This window comes from Pseudorca crassidens, chromosome 7 (assembly GCF_039906515.1).
Source record: "Pseudorca crassidens isolate mPseCra1 chromosome 7, mPseCra1.hap1, whole genome shotgun sequence".
Lineage (NCBI taxonomy): Eukaryota > Metazoa > Chordata > Mammalia > Artiodactyla > Delphinidae > Pseudorca > Pseudorca crassidens.
Window position 1 is genome coordinate 109181075 of NC_090302.1, and position 19550 is coordinate 109200624.

Here is a 19550-nt window from a genome sequence, read left to right on the forward strand (position 1 = left end):
GCTTAATAAAAAATGTACAATCTCATAACCAACCAACGACCAGTGTTTACACTATCCATCCGCCTTTTAACTCGGCCCATAACTCCTATACAATCTAGATCCAAGTCTCCTGCAGCAATAAACAATCTTGACTCAGACCTCCAATTTTATAGCCTCACAGTTCACGCTCTTCATCAAAACCTATGAACCCTCAAGGGCTTATCCAGCCGGGTGTTTTAGAAAAAAAAGTTGCATTTCTCCCTTAGAAGAATTCTCATATCAGCCATTAAGAATTCTCATATCAGCCACTCATTTTGTTACTGGAATATTTTGGGTGACTAGTAATCATATGTGCCACTTTGACTATCCAATAGAGACTTAAAATCCTAGTGACACATTTCATACTGACAGGAAACCATCCTTCCGATTATCCAGATCCCAAAGTAAAGTTTCATTTGCCCCATTTCTGAGTTCATTCCTCAGGCTTAGGCTCAGATCAGGTTAAAAATTAATCTTTCCTTAGCCAAGAACTTGCACAGCTAATGCTTGCAATACTGACTCATGTATTTAAAGTCATGCACAAAAATGGCAGAGTGCGTACTGTTACGCCATAGAGGGAAGGAATCCGGGGCAGAGTGTGTGCCATCCCTGCCTCTGGCCATGACGTGAAAACTGGGCTTCACAGCTCTACAGCTCAGAAGAGTCCCAGGTCTGGCATCACAATGGAGGGAAAGCCGTGGACAGCTCTCTGCTGGTTCTCGTGATCCCCACGCTCCCACGGAGAGACTTGGCTTTCCCGGAGCCCTCCTCTTCGAACTGTTTCCCCAGATCCCTTCATGGTCACTCTTTCTCCTCCATCAATCTTTATTCAGATCACACCTTCTCAACGAGACCCACCCTGACACCCTGTGAACATTTACGTCCCATCCTACCCGCCCCTGCATCCCAACCTCTCTTACTCCGCTCTCCTCTCTTCTTTTTTCATACTCCTAAGTATGTCAGTTGGAACAATTATATCCCCCATTCTTGGGTGTTATGGCGGCTACAATCTCAGAATATCAAGGTAGAGAGAGAGGGTGCATTGTTCTGGGCAATATGGAGGTAAGGCCAGCTTCTTTCGTTTATACCATGTCTTCAGGCAATTACTTTCTTGGAAGATAATTTTAGTAGGTCTGATTATTGTCAAAAACCTGTTTTCAAGAGATTAAATTTTGTATGATCATAAGTTGAATACTCAAATGGGATGAGCCTAATTGATTTTAGGTTACATTGTCTTTTTGAGATAATATAACAGCTGCCAGTGTTGGCTCTGCTACTTAAAATGTATGATTAACAGAAGGATTCAAATGTTTAAACATTGGAGTTGGAAGTTAAAAATGTATTTAAATTAAGCAAAGACAATATCTTGGGTAGTCCTGAGTGTCCTGTAAGTGAAAAGTCATCAGTTAGCAGCATGAAATTTTAAGTGATGACATTTTCCTCTTAAGATAAGACAGTCCCTTTGATCTTTCATCTGATATGTCAGCTATAAAGATGGGTTGGTCCCCTCCTGTTTCCTAGCTGTAAAGATGATCCCAAACTGAGAGCCCCTGACTGTCAGAATACACCTTCTCCATCTTTCTCACACCGGGAAGATAAAATTGCTGATATCTGAAAAATGAAAGTGTGTTGTGATGTATCTTGTGCAGATCTTTGTATTAGTTGAGAGAGAGGCCGTTATGCTAAGGTAACAAATATTACACATCATTTCCACCCACAACTATTGACCACAACTAGTCACACAGTCCTGCGTAATCGCAAAGAATCTGAGAAATGTTAGCACTCTGTCTCCAGTACAATCCTTAACACACTCTTTAAGGGCAAGACACGTTCCTTAAAGAAGGATGCCGGCAATAGTGTGTGTGTGTGTGTGTTTGTGTGTGTGTGTGTGTGTGTGTGTATGCTCACTTGTCCTTCTTGAATCACTCTCTCGTGGTGCCACAAAAATCAGGAACAAGGTTTAATAAAAGAAGACTAGTGCCTCGATGGTACTGCTAAAGGATAAACTGAGACATGTTAACATTGCTAAGAGTTTATTTGAGCAAACATCAGTGTGAATGGGGCAGTGCCAACCCAGAAGTGGTTAGGAGTACTCCACAGAGAGGAGCTGGGACAAGGGTCTTGTGGAGAAAATGCAGAAGCAAAGTAACTAACTCATCTGACCTGCTACAGCTTCACGCTTTCATTATTTGGGAAAGTGGAGCTGGCGGGTTGCGATTGGTAGTTCTTGCCCTGCAGGCATTCACAGGAATTGCTGGTGGCTTAGGTCTTGGTGGCTTACAGAGGCTGCTAAGGCATTAGACACCCTCATTCTAATGGTTTCCTTGTTTAATTAATTTAATTAATTTAACAGTACGATTGGAAGGAGTCTTAAAATGTCTGGACAAATACTTTTTAAAACATTCCTTTTTTAAAAATTGAAGTATAGTTGATTTACAAAGCTGTGTTAGTTTCAGGTGTACAGCAAAATCATTCAGTTATATATATATTCAGTTAAGTATACATATACATAACTGAATATATATATATATTCTTTTTCAGATTCTTTTCCCTTATAGGTTACTACAAAATATGGAGTATAGTTCCCTGAAAAAAAATTCTTAGTTTTGAAATAAGAAAAGAAAACTAGAATGTGCTCAAAACAAATAATCACACTTTACCTTATCTTCCCTTTTATAAATACACATATTTTATATGTTTATAAAAATTAGATTCAAAGTTCTCTACCACCCAAGCACATGTGTGTAATACTGAGAATCCCTACTTGGATAATGGAAATCCTTTTCCAATAAGAATCATAATAAACGAGAATTCTGACATCAGCTTTTGTGGGTGGGAAAGCAGGTTGCATATTTTCTCCACAGTATTTAAAAAATGAATTAGAGCTTCTAGATACTCAAAAATCCCAAATAAAATTCTTTTTGTGATTCTCTTCTTGTTTTTGCTTGAATTAACCCTATGGCTTTTCCTGAATCATCCTCTTTTAGTCAGACTCACAGTGTTGATTCCCTGCATGTACTAGGAGTTCAGAGTTAAAAATAAGATACTCTTCATTTTTGAGTATAAACCAATACCTTAAAATTTCTCAGGGGAGTTAATGAAGATTCCATGAGCAATGATAGCCCCTAAGACTTTCCCACAGCAGAGAGAGAGAGAGAGAGAGTGTGTGTGTGTATATACATGCAGAGAGCAGGGAGGATGTGATACATGAACAGTAAATTTGGTAAATGTTTTCACAGGGTTTGTAAATTTATTCCAGAGACAAAACAGAAACAGAATGACCTCTCCCCAGCCCCATTGCTCCTCATTGACTGAGTGATATAGAAAAGGTCTGGACAAGTTCTCTGTCACTAGACCCCACGTCCAGAGATTGAAGACAAGCAGTCATCGTGAAGGGCTTCCTTTAACAAACAGACGAAGGGGTGAAGATGTGCTTGGAGAGAATTCATTCCAGTTAGTGTAGAAACAGTCTGTTAAAAACAGACTGCTAGGATTCTTTTGGGTAACTTGGCCTGACTTCAAAAGAGAAGGGCCTGAATAGGTATATGTATGGTATATACATAACTGAATCACTTTGCTATATACCTGAAACTAACACAACACTGTAAATCAACTATATTTCAATAAATTTTAAAATAAATAAATAAAAATGAAATGAAAGAAGGAAAGAGAAGGGCTCTGTGATTGCAGAGAGGCAAGCTGGACCCCAGTGATCAGCTGTACCTGTCCTCACCCACCTCCAGGTTACCTCAGTGCCCCACTCTCACCCCATATAGGTAGGTTTTTCCATGTGAGACACACATGAAAGTTTCTATTTGAGTAGCTTGGAAATTGTACTTTGTTAATTAAAGGTCTTTAAGTTCATGGATTTTGTTCATTAAGAAAAAGCCTATCCAAGAAGGAACACCCAATCAAAATGATAGTTTTCCAATAACAGTAAATTAAGTGAAATTTCCCCGAATCGGCACTGTTATGGATTGAATTATGCACCACCCCCCAAATTCATAGGATGATGTCATTGCTCCCAATACCTCAGAACGTGACCTGTTTGAAAACAGAGTGGTTGCGAGTGTAATTAGTTAAAATGAGGTCATACTGGAGGGGAGTGAGCACCATATCCAATGTGCCTGGTATCCTCACAAAAGGGGGAAATTTGAACACAGACACACACAGGGAGGACAGCACGCAAAGATAAAGGCAAAGATTGTGCTGAAGCTTCTGCAAGCCAAGGAACACCAATGACAGCCGGCAAACCAGCAGAAGCTAGAAAGATTCTTCCTCTCAGTTCTCAGAAAGAACCAACTGTGCTGAAACCTTGATCTCAGACTTCCAGCCTCCAGAACTGTGAGACAGTAAATCTTGGTTATTTACGGCACCCCGTCTATGGTATTTTGTCGTGGCAGCCGTGGCAGCCGTAGCAGACTAGCGCAGGCGCTGAGAACAAGCACGCTGTGTGTCTGCTTTAATCCTGTGTTTTCCACAAAACAACCTACATCGCAGAGGGTAGCCGCAGACAGTAACAGCTGACCGGAAACACAAGCCACTGGGATTCCTCAGTTCTGGAAGACATCTCACTTAAATATATCTACCGCCAACAGCATCGCATCCTAGGGCCATAACAAGGATGTCGTGAAGAAACATGGATTTCTAGAATCCTGGCAGGTTAAAACAAGGTGGTTTCTTGAGATGATATTATCAAAAAGAAAATCGTTAAGGAAAGAAGATGTGGAAGAGTCTTGGGAGAAAAGAGTCTTGTCTCCATGGTTACTTCACTATGTACTGTCTCTGTTGCACAGGTTTTCCTCCATCACTGACCCCTCAGTCCAGACGAATCCCTTCCCCTACGAGCTCATCCATCAACTTTGGCTCTGCAGTCATTCATACTTTCACCAGCTTTCATACACTTCTTCCTTCTTGTAATCGCTTTGTCTTCCCCCACTACTCTCTTACACAGTTTTTAAGCAAACGCTTTTCCGAGGCTGCGGTAAGAGCTGCTATTAACTTCAGAGGAGGTCCGGTGTAGGCAGAAGTGGCTGTAGGGTCAGTTTTGCAGCTCCCATTTAGCTACTGGATTTCTAGCAGGTCAAGGAAATGATGAAGGAGATTCGGGGCTTAGTTTCTGGCAGCAAACTCCACAACCATAACTCTTGCTGGATTTAGTGGAGCAGAGCAGCATGAATTCGTTTAAGTCAGGCTGGGATCAAGTCTGAGGAAGATTAGATTAGACCAAGAAGGAAGTGGATGGTGGTGGGAATTGGGAGGAGGGGGTGAGGAATGAAGGGTATTAAAGGGTATTAAATTCAACAATAATGACGATGATAACTAAAACTGATCACTCTCATGCTTAGTACATTGTCTCCATAAGAATCTAGGACATCAATAAGTATGTAAAAAACAATGGTAATATTTAAGTGCATTTCTGCAGCCTCTAGAAAATGGTTTAAATATGGACAAGAGATTATTTTATTTTCCTGATTGTTCAATAAACACTTTGCTAAACAATTTTTTTAAGGTATTGAATTTCCCTAAAGTGATCTCTTCTAAAAACTATTCTACTCATCAGACACAATGTTTTAAAATTTCAGGCATTATCAAAAATCTTCTTCTTTTTCTTTTTCTTTTTTTTTTTTGCATGAGATACTTTGATTACATGCTTCCCCACATTGATGCAAACGGAAGGACACCAAAGCCATGGCCTTATTTTCAAAATTTATTTTAGAAGTATTTAATGGGAGGACGATGAACTTGACAGTAAGGTTTTTATAAGCTATCAACCTCTGCTCTGTGCTATCAACCTTGAGCTCTTCCAGGCACTCCTGGTTATGTCAGAATTCTCCCACCACAGCAACTTTGTGGTCGATGTGCCGTAGTCATAGGGACCCGAACTAACCAGAGATGTCTGGAAGAGGGTGTGTCTGACCAAGCTGGAAATTCCAGGAAACTTACCAAAAAAGAACATATTAAATGCTTGTTAATTCAACCAATATTTCATGGACACCAGCATTCTGGAAAATTCTTTGTTGTGCTTGAGGGTAAAAATGAGTTAGATACCATTCCAACCCTTGAAGAGCTGATACTCTGGTTACAGCCCAGAGAGGATGAGCTGCAATCCTTAGAGCACACTCTAAATCAACACCTGAAAATACTTCTGAGGGGTCACTCTTTTATACTTTTATTTCTCCTAATTGAAGAATGTTCATTAGAAATTATCTGGGGAAAAAAATAGGCTGATTTCTCTGGACATGTTATCCCTCTTTAATTTTTACTTAGCAAACCCGTAGCTCTTACTAGGTTCCAAGCCTTACTATAGTCACTTTTTGAAAATTAACCCATTACTATGATAACACTCCTGGGAGGTATTTATTATTATTTTCTCCTATTTGATAGATGAGGAAATTGGAGCCCAGAGCTAGTAAGTAGCCTGCTCAGGTTTACATAGCTAGCAAGTAGGTTACCTTTAAGTAAGATAATCAAAGATAAAAATGTTTTTAAACTATCAAAATAAAAAGGAAAAAAATCATATTCTGTATTCAGGATTTAAAGTAAATCAGAACAAGTTTCTCTAACATTTTTCAGTGCCATACTAATTAGGACAACATGTTCTGTTCTTGATATCTAAAGATGTGTATGAGAGAATAAAATGTGGAAAAATAAAATATCTTCCCCCCCAAAATCAGGTTATGTTATTGTCCTTTTCAGACTGGCTAAAGAGCAATTAATTAATCTATGTGAAGCTTTCTTGGATCTATTAAAATGTTTGGCCTATGCACCCTCTATTGGGGAAAATATTTAATCACAAGCTCTCGTGATAAACACCATTAGGTATGGTTTACTCATCTGAAAAGTGTAGATAGTACCTCTGATGAGTACCTACATCAGAGGATTATGAAAGGATTTCTCCTTTTGTGATGTGATGGTATGACATCCAGGTAGGACACCTGGATACTGGAAAGGAACACTCCTCAGCCCGGCCCTTATGCTTTGCTACGAGCAAAGTACAGCTATAAAGAAAAAGGAAACGTTAACATCCACACAATCAAAAGTAAATGCCAACATGTAGATCACCCAGTAAACCAGTGTAGGCTCAGAGACAGCTTCCCAAACTGCGTCAGCCCAGCGAAAAGGTTACTTTTCTCAGGTTAGCAAATTGGCTTCCTGATCACTCTGATCTTAAAGGTTTAAAAAAAAACAAAAAACAAAAACTTTTTGCTTCAAAGTAATATGAGACAGAGTCCTACTTATTTTGGAAGACCTTACAGAACTCGTTATGTACTTCTGACTTCTTGGTAAAATGACTAAATCAGTACTTCTGGGATAAGAGATTGTGCTGTCAGACAGCAGAACAGTCAACCCAACAATCGCACCTCTGAAGGAAGCTCGGGTTTTTAGCTTTATTACCTCTTGGAATGGGAAGGTCATCCGCAAATCTGTCTGATGATGAGGTCCTGATAAATAAGCTTTAATTAACATGCTTCACTTTAAGAGTCCTTAATTCCAGTATCTTAGCACAGATTAGGAAAGCAAGATATAAACTGAATCTTCTGTTGAAAAATTGATGAGCCCCTTGAGCTCATTATCAAAGCAAACTTAATCTAGACCAAGATGCCTTAAGAATTGAGTCACATGATTCAATTGATAATCATCAGATTCACAGGATTCCCCAAACTCACGGAAATATATTTTTAATTTTAATTTTATAAGACTGCTCATCAGACCTTAACACTGGTTAAATTGGATGATCTCTTTGTGTTGAGCTCCCTACCTAACTGGCTTTTCAGTTCACAGTTCCCCTTTTTGGAAACCCAGACTAGTCTTGCAGTCCTGTTTCCGGGGGGCCTGCTGGCTCGGCCCTTTCCCCTGTCCCAAGCTCCTGCCGGTGGTGCACACAGGGCGTTCCCTTGGATACTCTGCAGTAACATTTCTTGGTCACTGCTGGTGTGTTAAGGTGCATACGTTTATTTGTTTTGTTTTATGTAGATCCTCAAATCCTAAAAAGTTAAGCATATCGCCTTCTGACACACCTACTTATTCTATGTCTAAGAACTATGGTCCCAGACACTGTAGATATCTACAAAAATGACAAAAATCTTACTAAAAACAACCTAGAATTACAAGGCCATTATGGGAAACATTCCAATTACACAAGATCCTTTACTTAAGAAGTGTACTCAGAAGCAAGGACTCCAAAATCAAGCAAGCAGAATGGAATGCCTGTTTTAATTGGCATACAGAAGCCTCCAGAAAGGCTTCAAAATTCCAAAATAGCTTCATTAAAAATTTTGTTGCTGGGACTTGCCTGGTGGTCCTGTGGTTAAGACTCTGCTTCCACTGCAGCGGGGTGTGGGTTCAATGTCTGGTCGGGGAACTAAGATCCCACATACCTCGTGGTGTGGCCTAAAACATAAATAAAATAAAATAAAATAAAAGTTTTGTTGCTAAAGGCTAATGAAAAATGAAAGACACAAGAGGTACCTAAAATGAAAGATTAAAGACTGACATAACTCCTACTGCCCCCCTCTATCCTCCTGTGTTTAAGTACTCATTCTAGCAATTCTGTCTGGATTGTCTTTCCACTCTGAGGAGACTACGTGACAATAAACAGAAGTCCGTCAAGTTAGTGGTCTTACAGATGCCCCTAGATATACCCTTGAAGGAGGGCACTCATATGGGTCTCTCCCAGGGTTGATGGGACTCTGAGGAATTTTCTGGTAAGCTGTTACATTATTCCCTTAAATAGCCAAAGAAACTAATATTAATGAAAAATCTTGCATATCCTTGGAAAGCTGGCAGAAGCCAGGTAAGGTTAAAATTCTTGCCAAAGTCAGCTCCCTCAGATGTCTGTCTCAGTGCCCAGTCTAGTGAGAAAAATAAAGATTTCCATTGTCCCCTCCTTTCCAAGTCCAGACCCATTGTGCAACTGAGTCCCCCTAAAACCGAGCTCCTCTGCCGAGTATATGATTAACCTCTCCGTCCGTTACTCCCTTTCTTGTCCAACACTTGCTCTCCTCATGATTGATAAGTATCAAAGAAAAGGGAGGACTGAAACCAGATAGGACCCTCTGGGTCCCTCCCAGGTACAAATCCTTTCTTTGTCCCCCATTTCTTCTTTGGTCTGTTTTCCTCTTTCTGGCTAACACCCCAAACTTGGTGAACATTGCATCTAGGCTCTATAAAAAGAAAAGGACCAAAAGACAAGAATAAAACTGCCTGTGTGGTCTACAGACCCTAACATTTTGACTGGCATCCATGGTTGTCCCTTTTTCAGTCTTGATTCAAACAGGAATAACCAGGAGGCATTTGCGATTCAGGACTCTCTTCCTCTGGCTGGGCCCTACTTCCCTGACCAACACCACCTGCTGCTCCTAGATGAACACTTCTGGGGAAGTTGAAGCTCAGTTACAGAAGATGCCTGAGCAAGCCACTGGGCTTAGAAAGGTGACTCCTTCAATGGAGTCCTTCTTGGACTTACTTGATTTAGATTAGTTTGGGTCTTGGAGACTATGCTTCTGACATGCACTCCAGACATTGGGAATTGCCCTACCTATACTAGTCCTAGTAGTCTCCCTGGCATGCTAAGTGCTCTCAAAAGTTTCCAGTGCATGTCCACAGCCACTAACCACCAAGCAAGTGATCTCCCTAAGACTGGAACATCAAAAAAGGAATGAAGAGAAAGACCAACTTAAAAATTGTGAAGCTGGGGACTTCCCTGATGGTCCAGTGATTAAGACTCTATGCTTCCAATGCGGGGGGCATGGGTTCAATCTCTGGTTAGGGAACAGCCCACTGCAGGGAGAAAAAAAAAAAAAAAAAGGGAACCTGAAATCATGGCCTGTGAATATCACAGAGATTAAGCACAAAAACATCATGACCTATGACTAACACACAAGGATCAATAAAAACTGCAAGAACTTCAGAATGGTAGCTGGAAGTGGCCCTAATGCCATCTTCCCAGTGAAGCTGAGAGTCTGATCAAAAGGGGGGAATTGCTAAAAAAAAAAAAAAAAAAAAAAGAAAAGAAAAGAAAGAGAAGCCCAGAATGAGGTCACTTACCCCACAACAGCAAACGAAGATTTAATATCCAACCTAATTACAGTTTCAGCCACTCCCAGAAAAGTGACCTTTAACCAGTCAATCTGGAATTACCTGACCAGTACTGGTGAGGTCACCGGCAGAATAGAACCCTGCCTGTCTCCAAAGGAAGGTGACCTTGCCTGAGACAATCCACTCTTTGTTATAAACTTCCTCTTTCTATCCCCTTCTGCCTATAAAAGCCTTCCATTTTGTACAGCTCCTCAGAACTCCCTTTTGCTTGTTAGATGGGATGCTCCCTGATCCATGAATCGTTGGATAAAGCTAATTAGATCTTCAAATGTACTCGGTTGGGTTTCGTTTTTTAACACAACAAATACCGCAAAATCAGTGCACTACAGAAAAGGCAGTAATTTACTTCCTGAGGAATACTATACTAAGTACTTCAGATACGTTTTCTTATACCACACTATCTTTATTCGTTCATCTGTCAGTAGACACAGAAGTTGTTTTCACACACTGGCTATTGTGAATACTGCTGCAATGAACTTGGGAGTGCGGATATCTCTTTCAGATACTGATTTAATTTCCTTTGGATATGTACCCCAAAGAGGGATGGCTGGATCACATGTTAGTTCTATTTTTAGCTTTCTGAAGTATTTGCACACTGTTTCCCATGGTGGCTGCACCAGTTTACATTCCCACCAACAGTGCACAAGGGTTCCAAAAAGCACTAGGTCTTGAGGCAGACAAATCAGGGTTTAAAACCGTGCTCTACCTGCTCCAAGCTATGTGAACTTAAGTCATATCACCTTTCTGAATTCCCGCTTCCTTGTGTGTAAAAAGAAATTTACATCATAGGGTTGTAAAGATTTGATGATCAAAAAGGGTTTTATAGTGCCTAGACAGCGCCAATCATGTACTAGGTATTGAAACAGTTGTAGATCTTTCTTTCTTTCTTCCTTTTTTTTCCTACCTTCCCTGATTTCCACTCAGTTGTGAATTGGGTAGCACAGATTAATCGCCTGCTCACAAAAGTAAATAGCACTTTGGTATGTATAGCCAAATGCTTCTCAAGGGTTGGGAACCATCGACCCCAGCACCTTCTAACTCTCTGGTTTAATGTTGGCATTCATAAAAATGCAGTATCTACGTCTTGCTACCCTGCCGAGGAGGCAGAGACGAGGTTGAGTGTAATGCTGCTCAAAACCCGATCTGAGCAATTAAAGAAAGTTTCCATGTAAACCACAAGTGGTAGCAGTCAGGTCACTGTGTGGGCATGCTTGGAGGAGAGCACTGTGACTTATCTCTCACTATTTTAAAGCGTAAAGTATTGAAATTTGCAGTGAGATTTGTTCCAAAAAGCCTCTTCTTTATGATGCAGTGGACAATTTCTTTCCTACAAATATTCAGGCAATTTCTCAGGACTGTGCTGCTTTGGGTATCAATGCTGAGCACATGAACCAAATGCACTCCTATAATAAAACATTAATCTATCCCCCTGGTGCTTGTCCTAAAAGTATTAAAAAACAAGTCACTCAAGAGCTGTTGCTAGGAGGTTCTAGAGACCCACTTCAAGAAACAAAATTCAACTTCCAATCAACTGGGTAAGGTCAAAGTTTTATCTCAATGTGATGACATTTAACTCTGACAAGTTGGATATATATTCATCTTCATAAAATACAACACCGAGATTCTGAGCTCCAGGGCCAAATTCTCTGAATGCCTGTCTGTCGCTATCTGTATTACATATATCCTCCAAGAGATTCACTCGGATCAAGGATAGATTTTTCAAGTGGAAACATCATCAGCAAAGAAAAAACAGAAAAATGCAGGGATTGAAAAGATTGGAGACAGTACAGTGAAGAGAATTGAAAAATACATTTTATGCAAGATTATCAAGTGCCTTAGACTGTGTCACGTTTTTGAGAAAAATAAAACTGAGGGGAGACATGATAAAAAGTATACAGCCCAGTGGATTTGTAAGAATCACTATTAATTATTGATCTCTATGCATTTGCCTCAGTAGAATTTTCTTCAGGAAACATTCTAATATCAAAATCCAAGATGCTGTTTGTTATCAAAGCTAAAGAAAAAGTAGAAAACTGATAAACGTTGAAGGGCTGATGACATTTTAAATGCTTCATTCATCTCATTATCAAACAGTTGTAGGAAACTTACTCATATTATTCAAGAATTAACTATTTTATTATTGACTTACAGAACTAAAGAGAAAATAAAAAATCTTATTCTTCTACTGAAATATAGACCTTACAGACACCCACATTCCTTGGAAGGCTTGTTTTGCTATTTATACCAAAGGTGGGCATACAGAAGTACCACTATGTCATGAAAATCAGAATTCTTAAGGTTTGCTGATGTGGATAAAGTAAATGAGAGAATGTTAGATATTTCTCTCTACTGAGGCATTAAGAATACCTCTTTATTTTTAAACAATCTACTGTGTTGAGAATCTACCATGAATTAGCTTCATCTGATCTCACCCAGGTTCACAGACAATAGGATTTACTGATCACCTGCTCTGGGGTGGGAATACCAGCCCTTTCTTTCCTGGCGCTTTCACACTCCAACCCCACGATGGCGTTGTCCTTTGTTACCATCCCAGTCTCACTGTGGATGTCTCATTATAGAAATTTCACTCCTTCATCACCTAGCATCCATAAGGTTTAGGTGACATTGTAGCAGGCAGACTAAAAGCTGCACCATTTGTTTGTAAAAATTGTTCTGATGCCTGACTCATGTGGAAATTTGCTTTGACACTTCCGTGAATATTCCATCAAGATTTTGAATGTGTCTTTCCTACACAGAGAGCCCCAGACATAATACACATTGTTTCACTTCATCTGACATTAAGGTGACACAGGAGAATAGTAACATATGCTAATAAATACCTCAGAAATATCCTTTTTTTTTTTTTTGCGGTACGTGGGCCTCTCACTGTTGTGGCCTCTCCCGTTGCGGAGCACAGGCTCCGGACGCGCAGGCTCAGTGGCCATGGCTCACGGGCCCAGCCGCTCCGCGGCATGTGGGATCCTCCCGGACCGGGGCACGAACCCGTGTCCCCTGCATCGGCAGGCGGACTCTCAACCACTGCGATACCAGGGAAGCCCAGAAATATGCTTTAAAAAAAAAATTTTTTTTTACTTATTTATTTTGGCTGCGCCAGGTCTTAGTTGCAGCGCAAGAGATCATTGTTGAGGCATGCATGTGGGATCTGGTTCCCCGACCAGGGATTGAACCTGGACCCCCTGAACTGGGAGCACAGAGTCTTACCCACTGGACCACCAGGGATGTCCTCTTAGAAGTATTCTTGATGACAATATATAGTTAGAATGAGAGGCATGAATGGGTTAACCCCATCAATTAACCTCTAGGAAGAAAAGCATAGGATCTCTCTCTCTCTCTCTCTTTCTTTTTTTTTTAAACCTACAAAGCCTTTAATTAAAGACCAGGATGGACAGGTCAGGGGTCCCCTCTGCCCCCTCTTCCCCACGGCACTGCCCCATCCCTTGAAACTTGATATTAAGTCAGTGTTTCAATTTGTCTCTAGCAAGTAAATTTCACAGAAAATCCAGCAAATGATATAGAGATTTTCTCTCAGCTTTATCAAGACGAAAAGATATTGAGTATTTTGAAATGTGATATCAGAAAAACAGCAGAATTTTGTTCTTCTGCCTCATATGGCTTTAATCTGTAATCTAAAAAAGGAAGACTTTCCCAGTTTAGAAATGATGGGGCGGGGGGATAATTTAGGATTTTAGGATTAGCATACATGCACCACTGTATATATAAAATAGATAATCAACAAGGACCTACTGCAGAGCACAGGGAACTCTACTCAGTGTTCTGTAATAAACTAAATGGAAAAAGAATCTGAAAAAGAATATCTGAAATGTATGTATGTGTACAGCGGAATCACTTTGCTGTACACCTGAAATTAACACAACATAGTAGCTAATCCACTATACTCCAATATAAAATAAAAAATTTTAATAAATTAAATTAAAAAGAAATGATGAGCAGCTGAATATTGTGTAGTTATTAGTAGGAAGAGGCAGAAATAAAAGAGTTGCTTAAAATTTCTGAAAGCCATTAAGATTTTGAACCAGGAAATCCCAATTGCCATTACAGAGCTCAATGCCAAACTTTTTTTTCTCTAAAATTGTTCATTTTCATCCAGGCTGTTAGTCCAAGATTTATTTTACAAAGTGTACTCTGCCCATGGTCTTTCACAGTGTGTGTTATTTATTGCAGGTTTTATTTATCTTACACCAATATTGATTTTTTTTTTAATGATTGTATTTGCAGCTTAAACCTTGCTAATCACCAATAATGTCTATCATTACAGATATTGTTTTTATTTGGGTCTGAGAGCAGAACCAAATTTGTCCCTTATTTTCTCAGCCTCCCCCCATCCCACCCCCCCAAAAAACAAAAACCAAGGGAACAAAAATACGAACCTCTACTGCCATCTAGTGGTGCCTCTGAATTTTTTCAAATAAAACATCTCTGGTGCAGCAAGCCGTGACTAGCAGTTTAAAAGGATTCTTCCCCTTAAATTGCTAGAATGTTTTAGATATTTTAATCTGAAACAACTAGAGATAAAAACTTTAAAAAGAAAACTCTGCATGTCTATTATATGTACATTATTATCAACAATATCATGTTTACCACTGCAAGAAGATAATGAATGCAGTGATGGCCCATTCCCATCTTACTATGTTGAACGTGTGGCTTCTTTAACTTTTTGTCATGGGATAGAGATTCACGTGATGTTGCAATAATAGCATATAGATTCCCATGGAAAAACTGCCAAACTCTTTTCGGAGTGGTTGTACCATTTTAGATCCCTACCATCAGTGCGTGAGAAATTCAGGTTCTCGGCATTCTGCCCAGCATTTGGTCTTAGTACTGTGTTTTATTTTACATACTGATAGGTGTATAGTGATGTCTCGTTGTGGCTTTAAGGTGCATTTCCCTAGTAGCTAACGATGCCAAATTTCTTTTCGTGTGCTTACATGCTATGTACATCTTCTCTTTGTGAAATATCTGTTTATATCTTTTGCCCATTTTCTAACTTTTTTCTTTTTTTTTTGCTGCTGACTTGAAAGTTCTTTGTATATTCTAGATGTAATTCCTTTGTCAGATATGCAGTTTGAAAATATTACCTACCAGTGTGTAGCTTGTCTTTTCATTCTATTAACAGGGTCTTTCACGGAGCAAAATATTTTTATTTTGATGAAGTCCAGTTTCGCAAATAATTTTTATGTATCATGCTTTTGATGTTATGTCCAAGGGCCCTGCCCAGCCCTGTGTCCTGAAGATATTCCCCCCGCTTTTTTTTCTAAATGTTTTAAATTCTAACATTTTATATTTAAATCTCTGATCCATTTTGAGGTTTTTTTGGTTTTTTTTTTTTTTAAGCAGAGGTCTTCTTAGAAGCCCATATGATTTAAATTTATTTATTTATTTATGGCTGTGTTGGGTCTTTGTTTCTGTGCAAGGGCTTTCTCTAGTTGTGGCAAGCTGGGGCCACTCTTCATCGCGGTGCGGAGGCCTCTCACTGTCGCGGCCTCTCTTGTTGCGGAGCACAGGCTCCAGACGCGCAGGCTCAGTAGTTGTGGCTCACGGGCCCAGCTGCTCCGCGGCATGTGGGATCTTCCCAGACCAGGGCCCGAACCCGTGTCGCCTGCATTGGCAGGCAGATTCTCAACCACTGCGCCACCAGGGAAGCCCTGAGTTCATTTTTGAATAAGGTGTGAAGTTTAAGTTGAGCTTCACTTTTTAGCATGTTCGATTGCTCCAGCATCATTTGCTGAAAAGAATATCCTTCCTCCATGGAATTATTTCTGCACCTTTGTCAAAAATCAGTCAGTTTGTGTATAACATAGGACTTTTATTTTGCTTTATAGTTAAATATATTACATGAGGACTCCCAAGCGCAATCTTTTGGTGAAACTAATACGAAAAAAATGAAAAGAGACAATTTGATAAAAATCAAAATGAAGCTCAATAACATTAAATGACCTTGGCTAGGAATACACAGAAAATTATTCAAAATGAGGAATGGAATCTTATGTAATCTTAACCTCGCCAGCTGAATTAAAACCTAATTTTAAATGAAAAGCTGTATAACCAAACAGCAGAGAGCAGGGCTTTGCAATGGCTTCCATAGTTTAAATCCTGGAGAGGCCCTTTACCAGCCACAGGACCCCGGGGCCCCAGCAACTAAACCTTTCAATTTCTGCGTTTTTCATCTTTGAAATATAAGTAATAATCCACGTCTCTGCTTGTGCTGCTGTGAGGCTGAATTAATACATGTGAAACACTTAGAATAGCATTTGACATATTAGGAATGCAATCAATGTCAGCTATCATGAATCAGATCTGACATAAAAAGTGATTATTCTAGTAATGGCATGAGTCAAATCTAGCTTTCAGGATGAGCTGTATTAACCTTAATCCTAAAGCAGTTTCCCTACTCTAAGTTCATTTCTTCCTTGTAAAATGAGATGGCTGCAAGGAACAAATGAGCTACAGTAGCAGGAGATTGTATTACCATGGTCAGTTACTGCTTTAGTAAAGACTACTCCTAAGATTTAAAATACTGGTTGTCACAATGAGGTATCACCTCACACCGGTCAGAATGGCCATCAGCAAAAAACCTGCAAACAATAAATGCTGGAGAGGGTGTGGAGAAAAGGGAACTGTCTTGCACTGTTGGTGGGAATGTAAATGGATACAGCCACTATGGAAACTAGTATGGAGGTTCCTTAAAAAACTAAAAATAGAGCTACCATACGACCCAGCAATCCCACTACTGGGCATATACCCTGAGAAAACCATAATTCAAAAAGAGTCATGTGCCACAATGTTCATTGCAGCACTGTTTACACTAGCCAGGACATGGAAGCAACCTAACTGTCTGTCCATCGACAGATGAATGGATAAAGAAGATGTGGCACATATATACAATGGAATATTACTCAGTCTTAGAAAGAAACAAAATTGAGTTATTTGTAGTGAGGCGGATGGACCTAGAGTCTGTCATACAGAGTGAAGTAAGTCAGAAAGAGAAAAACAAATACCATATGCTAACACATATATATGGAATTAAAAAAAAAAAAGTGGTTCTGAAGAACCTAGGGGCAGGACAGGAATAAAGACGCAGACGTAGAGAATGGACTTGAGGACACGGGGAGGGGGAAGGGTAAGTTGGGACGAAGTGAGAGAGAGGCATGGACATATATACACCACCAAATGTAAAATAGATAGCTAGTGGGAAGCAGCTGCATAGGACAGGGAGATCAGCTCGGTGCTTTGTGACAACCTAGAGGAGTGGGTTAGGGAGGGTGGGAGGGAGGGAGACGCAAGAGGGAGGGGATATGGGGATATATGTATACGTATAGTTGATTCACTTTGTTATACAGCAGAAACTAACACACCATTGTAAAGCAATTATACTCCAATAAAGATGTTAAAAAAATAAAATAATAAAATACTGGTTATCATCATTTACTGTTATCAATAATATCAAGTGTTTCTGGAGCCCTGATGTGTATAGAAAGTACTGTGGTGGCTACTAGGGTTAAAAAGCAATAAAAGCAGTCATTATGCTAGATTGCATCTTACAGTTCACAGGCAAAAGTAGGCCATTCAAAACAGAAAAGGGAGGGAAGCTACAGCTCCCAGAGGCTTATGAGACTAACCAGGTTCATATCCATCAAGCCCAAATGTGGCTGGAGGGCTGGGGAATTTCAACTCCAGCAACTCTATTGACCTAGTTTTTAAAGACAGGACCAACTTTGTGCAAAACTCATGCAAATGAAGTTTCTCTGCTCTCCTAAGAGAGAGAAACACAGATTAAGGAAATCTCCAGCTACAGAAGCGCAGCAGAGTTTGATCAACTTAATTAGCGTATGTGAGAATTAATCATCGACAAAGAAAATTCTGTATGGTGCCTTCAAGCACTGCGGATACTTATTTCTCATGAAGATAATGACCTAATACATAATAGTATTTTTTAAATATATCATTATTTTGAAAGAAAGGTAGCACAGGCTGCTTGTCTGCAAGTTCTTGGAACCTCTGGTAACATCCTAAGGTGAGTCAAATCACTCACTGCTCCCACCACCGCTGCCTCCTGACAATGCACCGATTTTCAGCAAATAGAGTGACATCTTGCTGATTCAGCCCACCTCACTGATGGCAAATACCTCCCTCGTCCAGAGAAGCAAGCGGTCTCAGAGAAGCCAACGGAACTCATTGTAAGCAAAGCCATAGCCCGCTCAGGGGAGCAGTCGCTGCAACAAAAGCATAAGTGGCTTAGCAAGTTTGGATTGAAAAAAAAAAGTTGTTCGTATTCTTGCAATAAGTAAGTAGATTCAACTTGGAAATCAACGTCTCCTCTTGACCTTATAACATCACTCTCTCCATCCTAGTCTATTAACTTTTTTTTGAAAAATCTTAATAACACTGTACTTTTTCCTATGGATTAATTTGTTGTGTATTTAGTATTTTGAAGACAAGAAGTTTTAGCATTGTTATTTATTTATTTATTTTCAGGATCATGTCCACGTCTTTTCAAAAGAAAGTCCCAGTAACATAGCCAAGACTGGAATGGCTCCCTGAAGCTGAACCATTTTCAACATGGGAGCAGGAAAGAGAATTCACTCAGTGGCGCAGTGCAAACTGAACTGTCCTGAAACACTTTGGGAGTGACCTGAAATGCCCGTGCATCTGTTTCCTTTGATCAGTGACAGCCTGTCTCTCTTTTTCTTTTCCACCTAAATATAGTTTATGGACCTGAGGAAGCGTGATCATAACCAATTTGGAGGGAGAAGGGATGTAGGAATTGGATCCAAGATTGCTGTTTTTCTGTGGGATGAAGGGGTATTGTTTGTCTTTGGCATTTTGAAAATAGCTTGTAAAGCAAGAGAAGGGACCAGCTTCAACCAAGGGCGTGTGGGCGTTTTACTGCAGTATCATCACAGGACTGTCCACGGGTGAAGGTTGCTCACGACAGTTAAGACTTACACTGTTGCAGCTGGCTCAGTCTGGAATTGCTCTGAATGTGAGCTTCTCCCACACCTCCAATTCTAATTACAAAGACTGTCAGATGAGGAATCAGGAGCCTGGAGCAAAATTCAGCGGGGAGATCTCAGAGAAGAAGGGAGGAAAGCAGGCTAAATAAAAGACAGAACATCACTGGATGCAGGAAGAAAAGTTTTCCCTGAATAAAATTTTTTAAAATGACAACACTTGACTTTATAGTTGAAGTGGCAAAGAACAGACCGGCGAATTATAACTTTAAAAATACCTGTGTGAGAATGCTGCAAAAATAGTTTTATAAGGCATCTCCATTTAGAGAATATTATATCATCGTGATCCCTGGTAGAGCAATTTTACTTTTCTGTTCTGAAGACCACGTAGGCGAGAATCATAGATCCACAGGGATGTATTTGACTTAGGAAAGGTCAAGC

General features: G+C 39.9%; 1 protein-coding gene across 8 annotated transcripts in view; it reads right to left on the bottom strand.

The window, feature by feature from the left end:
- CEP44 (centrosomal protein 44) overlaps positions 1 to 19550 on the bottom strand; it is a 79497-nt gene that overhangs the window by 11754 nt on the left and 48193 nt on the right. For 5 of the 8 annotated variants that reach the window (XR_010945199.1, XM_067745344.1, XM_067745343.1 and 2 more), the window contains one exon: positions 8315 to 8412. The exons of 2 other annotated variants lie outside the window; for them this stretch is intronic. Coding sequence is in view for 4 of the 6 variants with exons in the window: in XM_067745344.1 (XP_067601445.1) it covers positions 8315 to 8412 (98 nt within the window). In the remaining 2 variants the exon portion in view is untranslated. Of the gene's footprint in view, positions 1 to 8314; positions 8413 to 19550 lie in introns of those variants that run through there. One more of the 8 variants, XM_067745346.1, reaches the window with a different exon arrangement.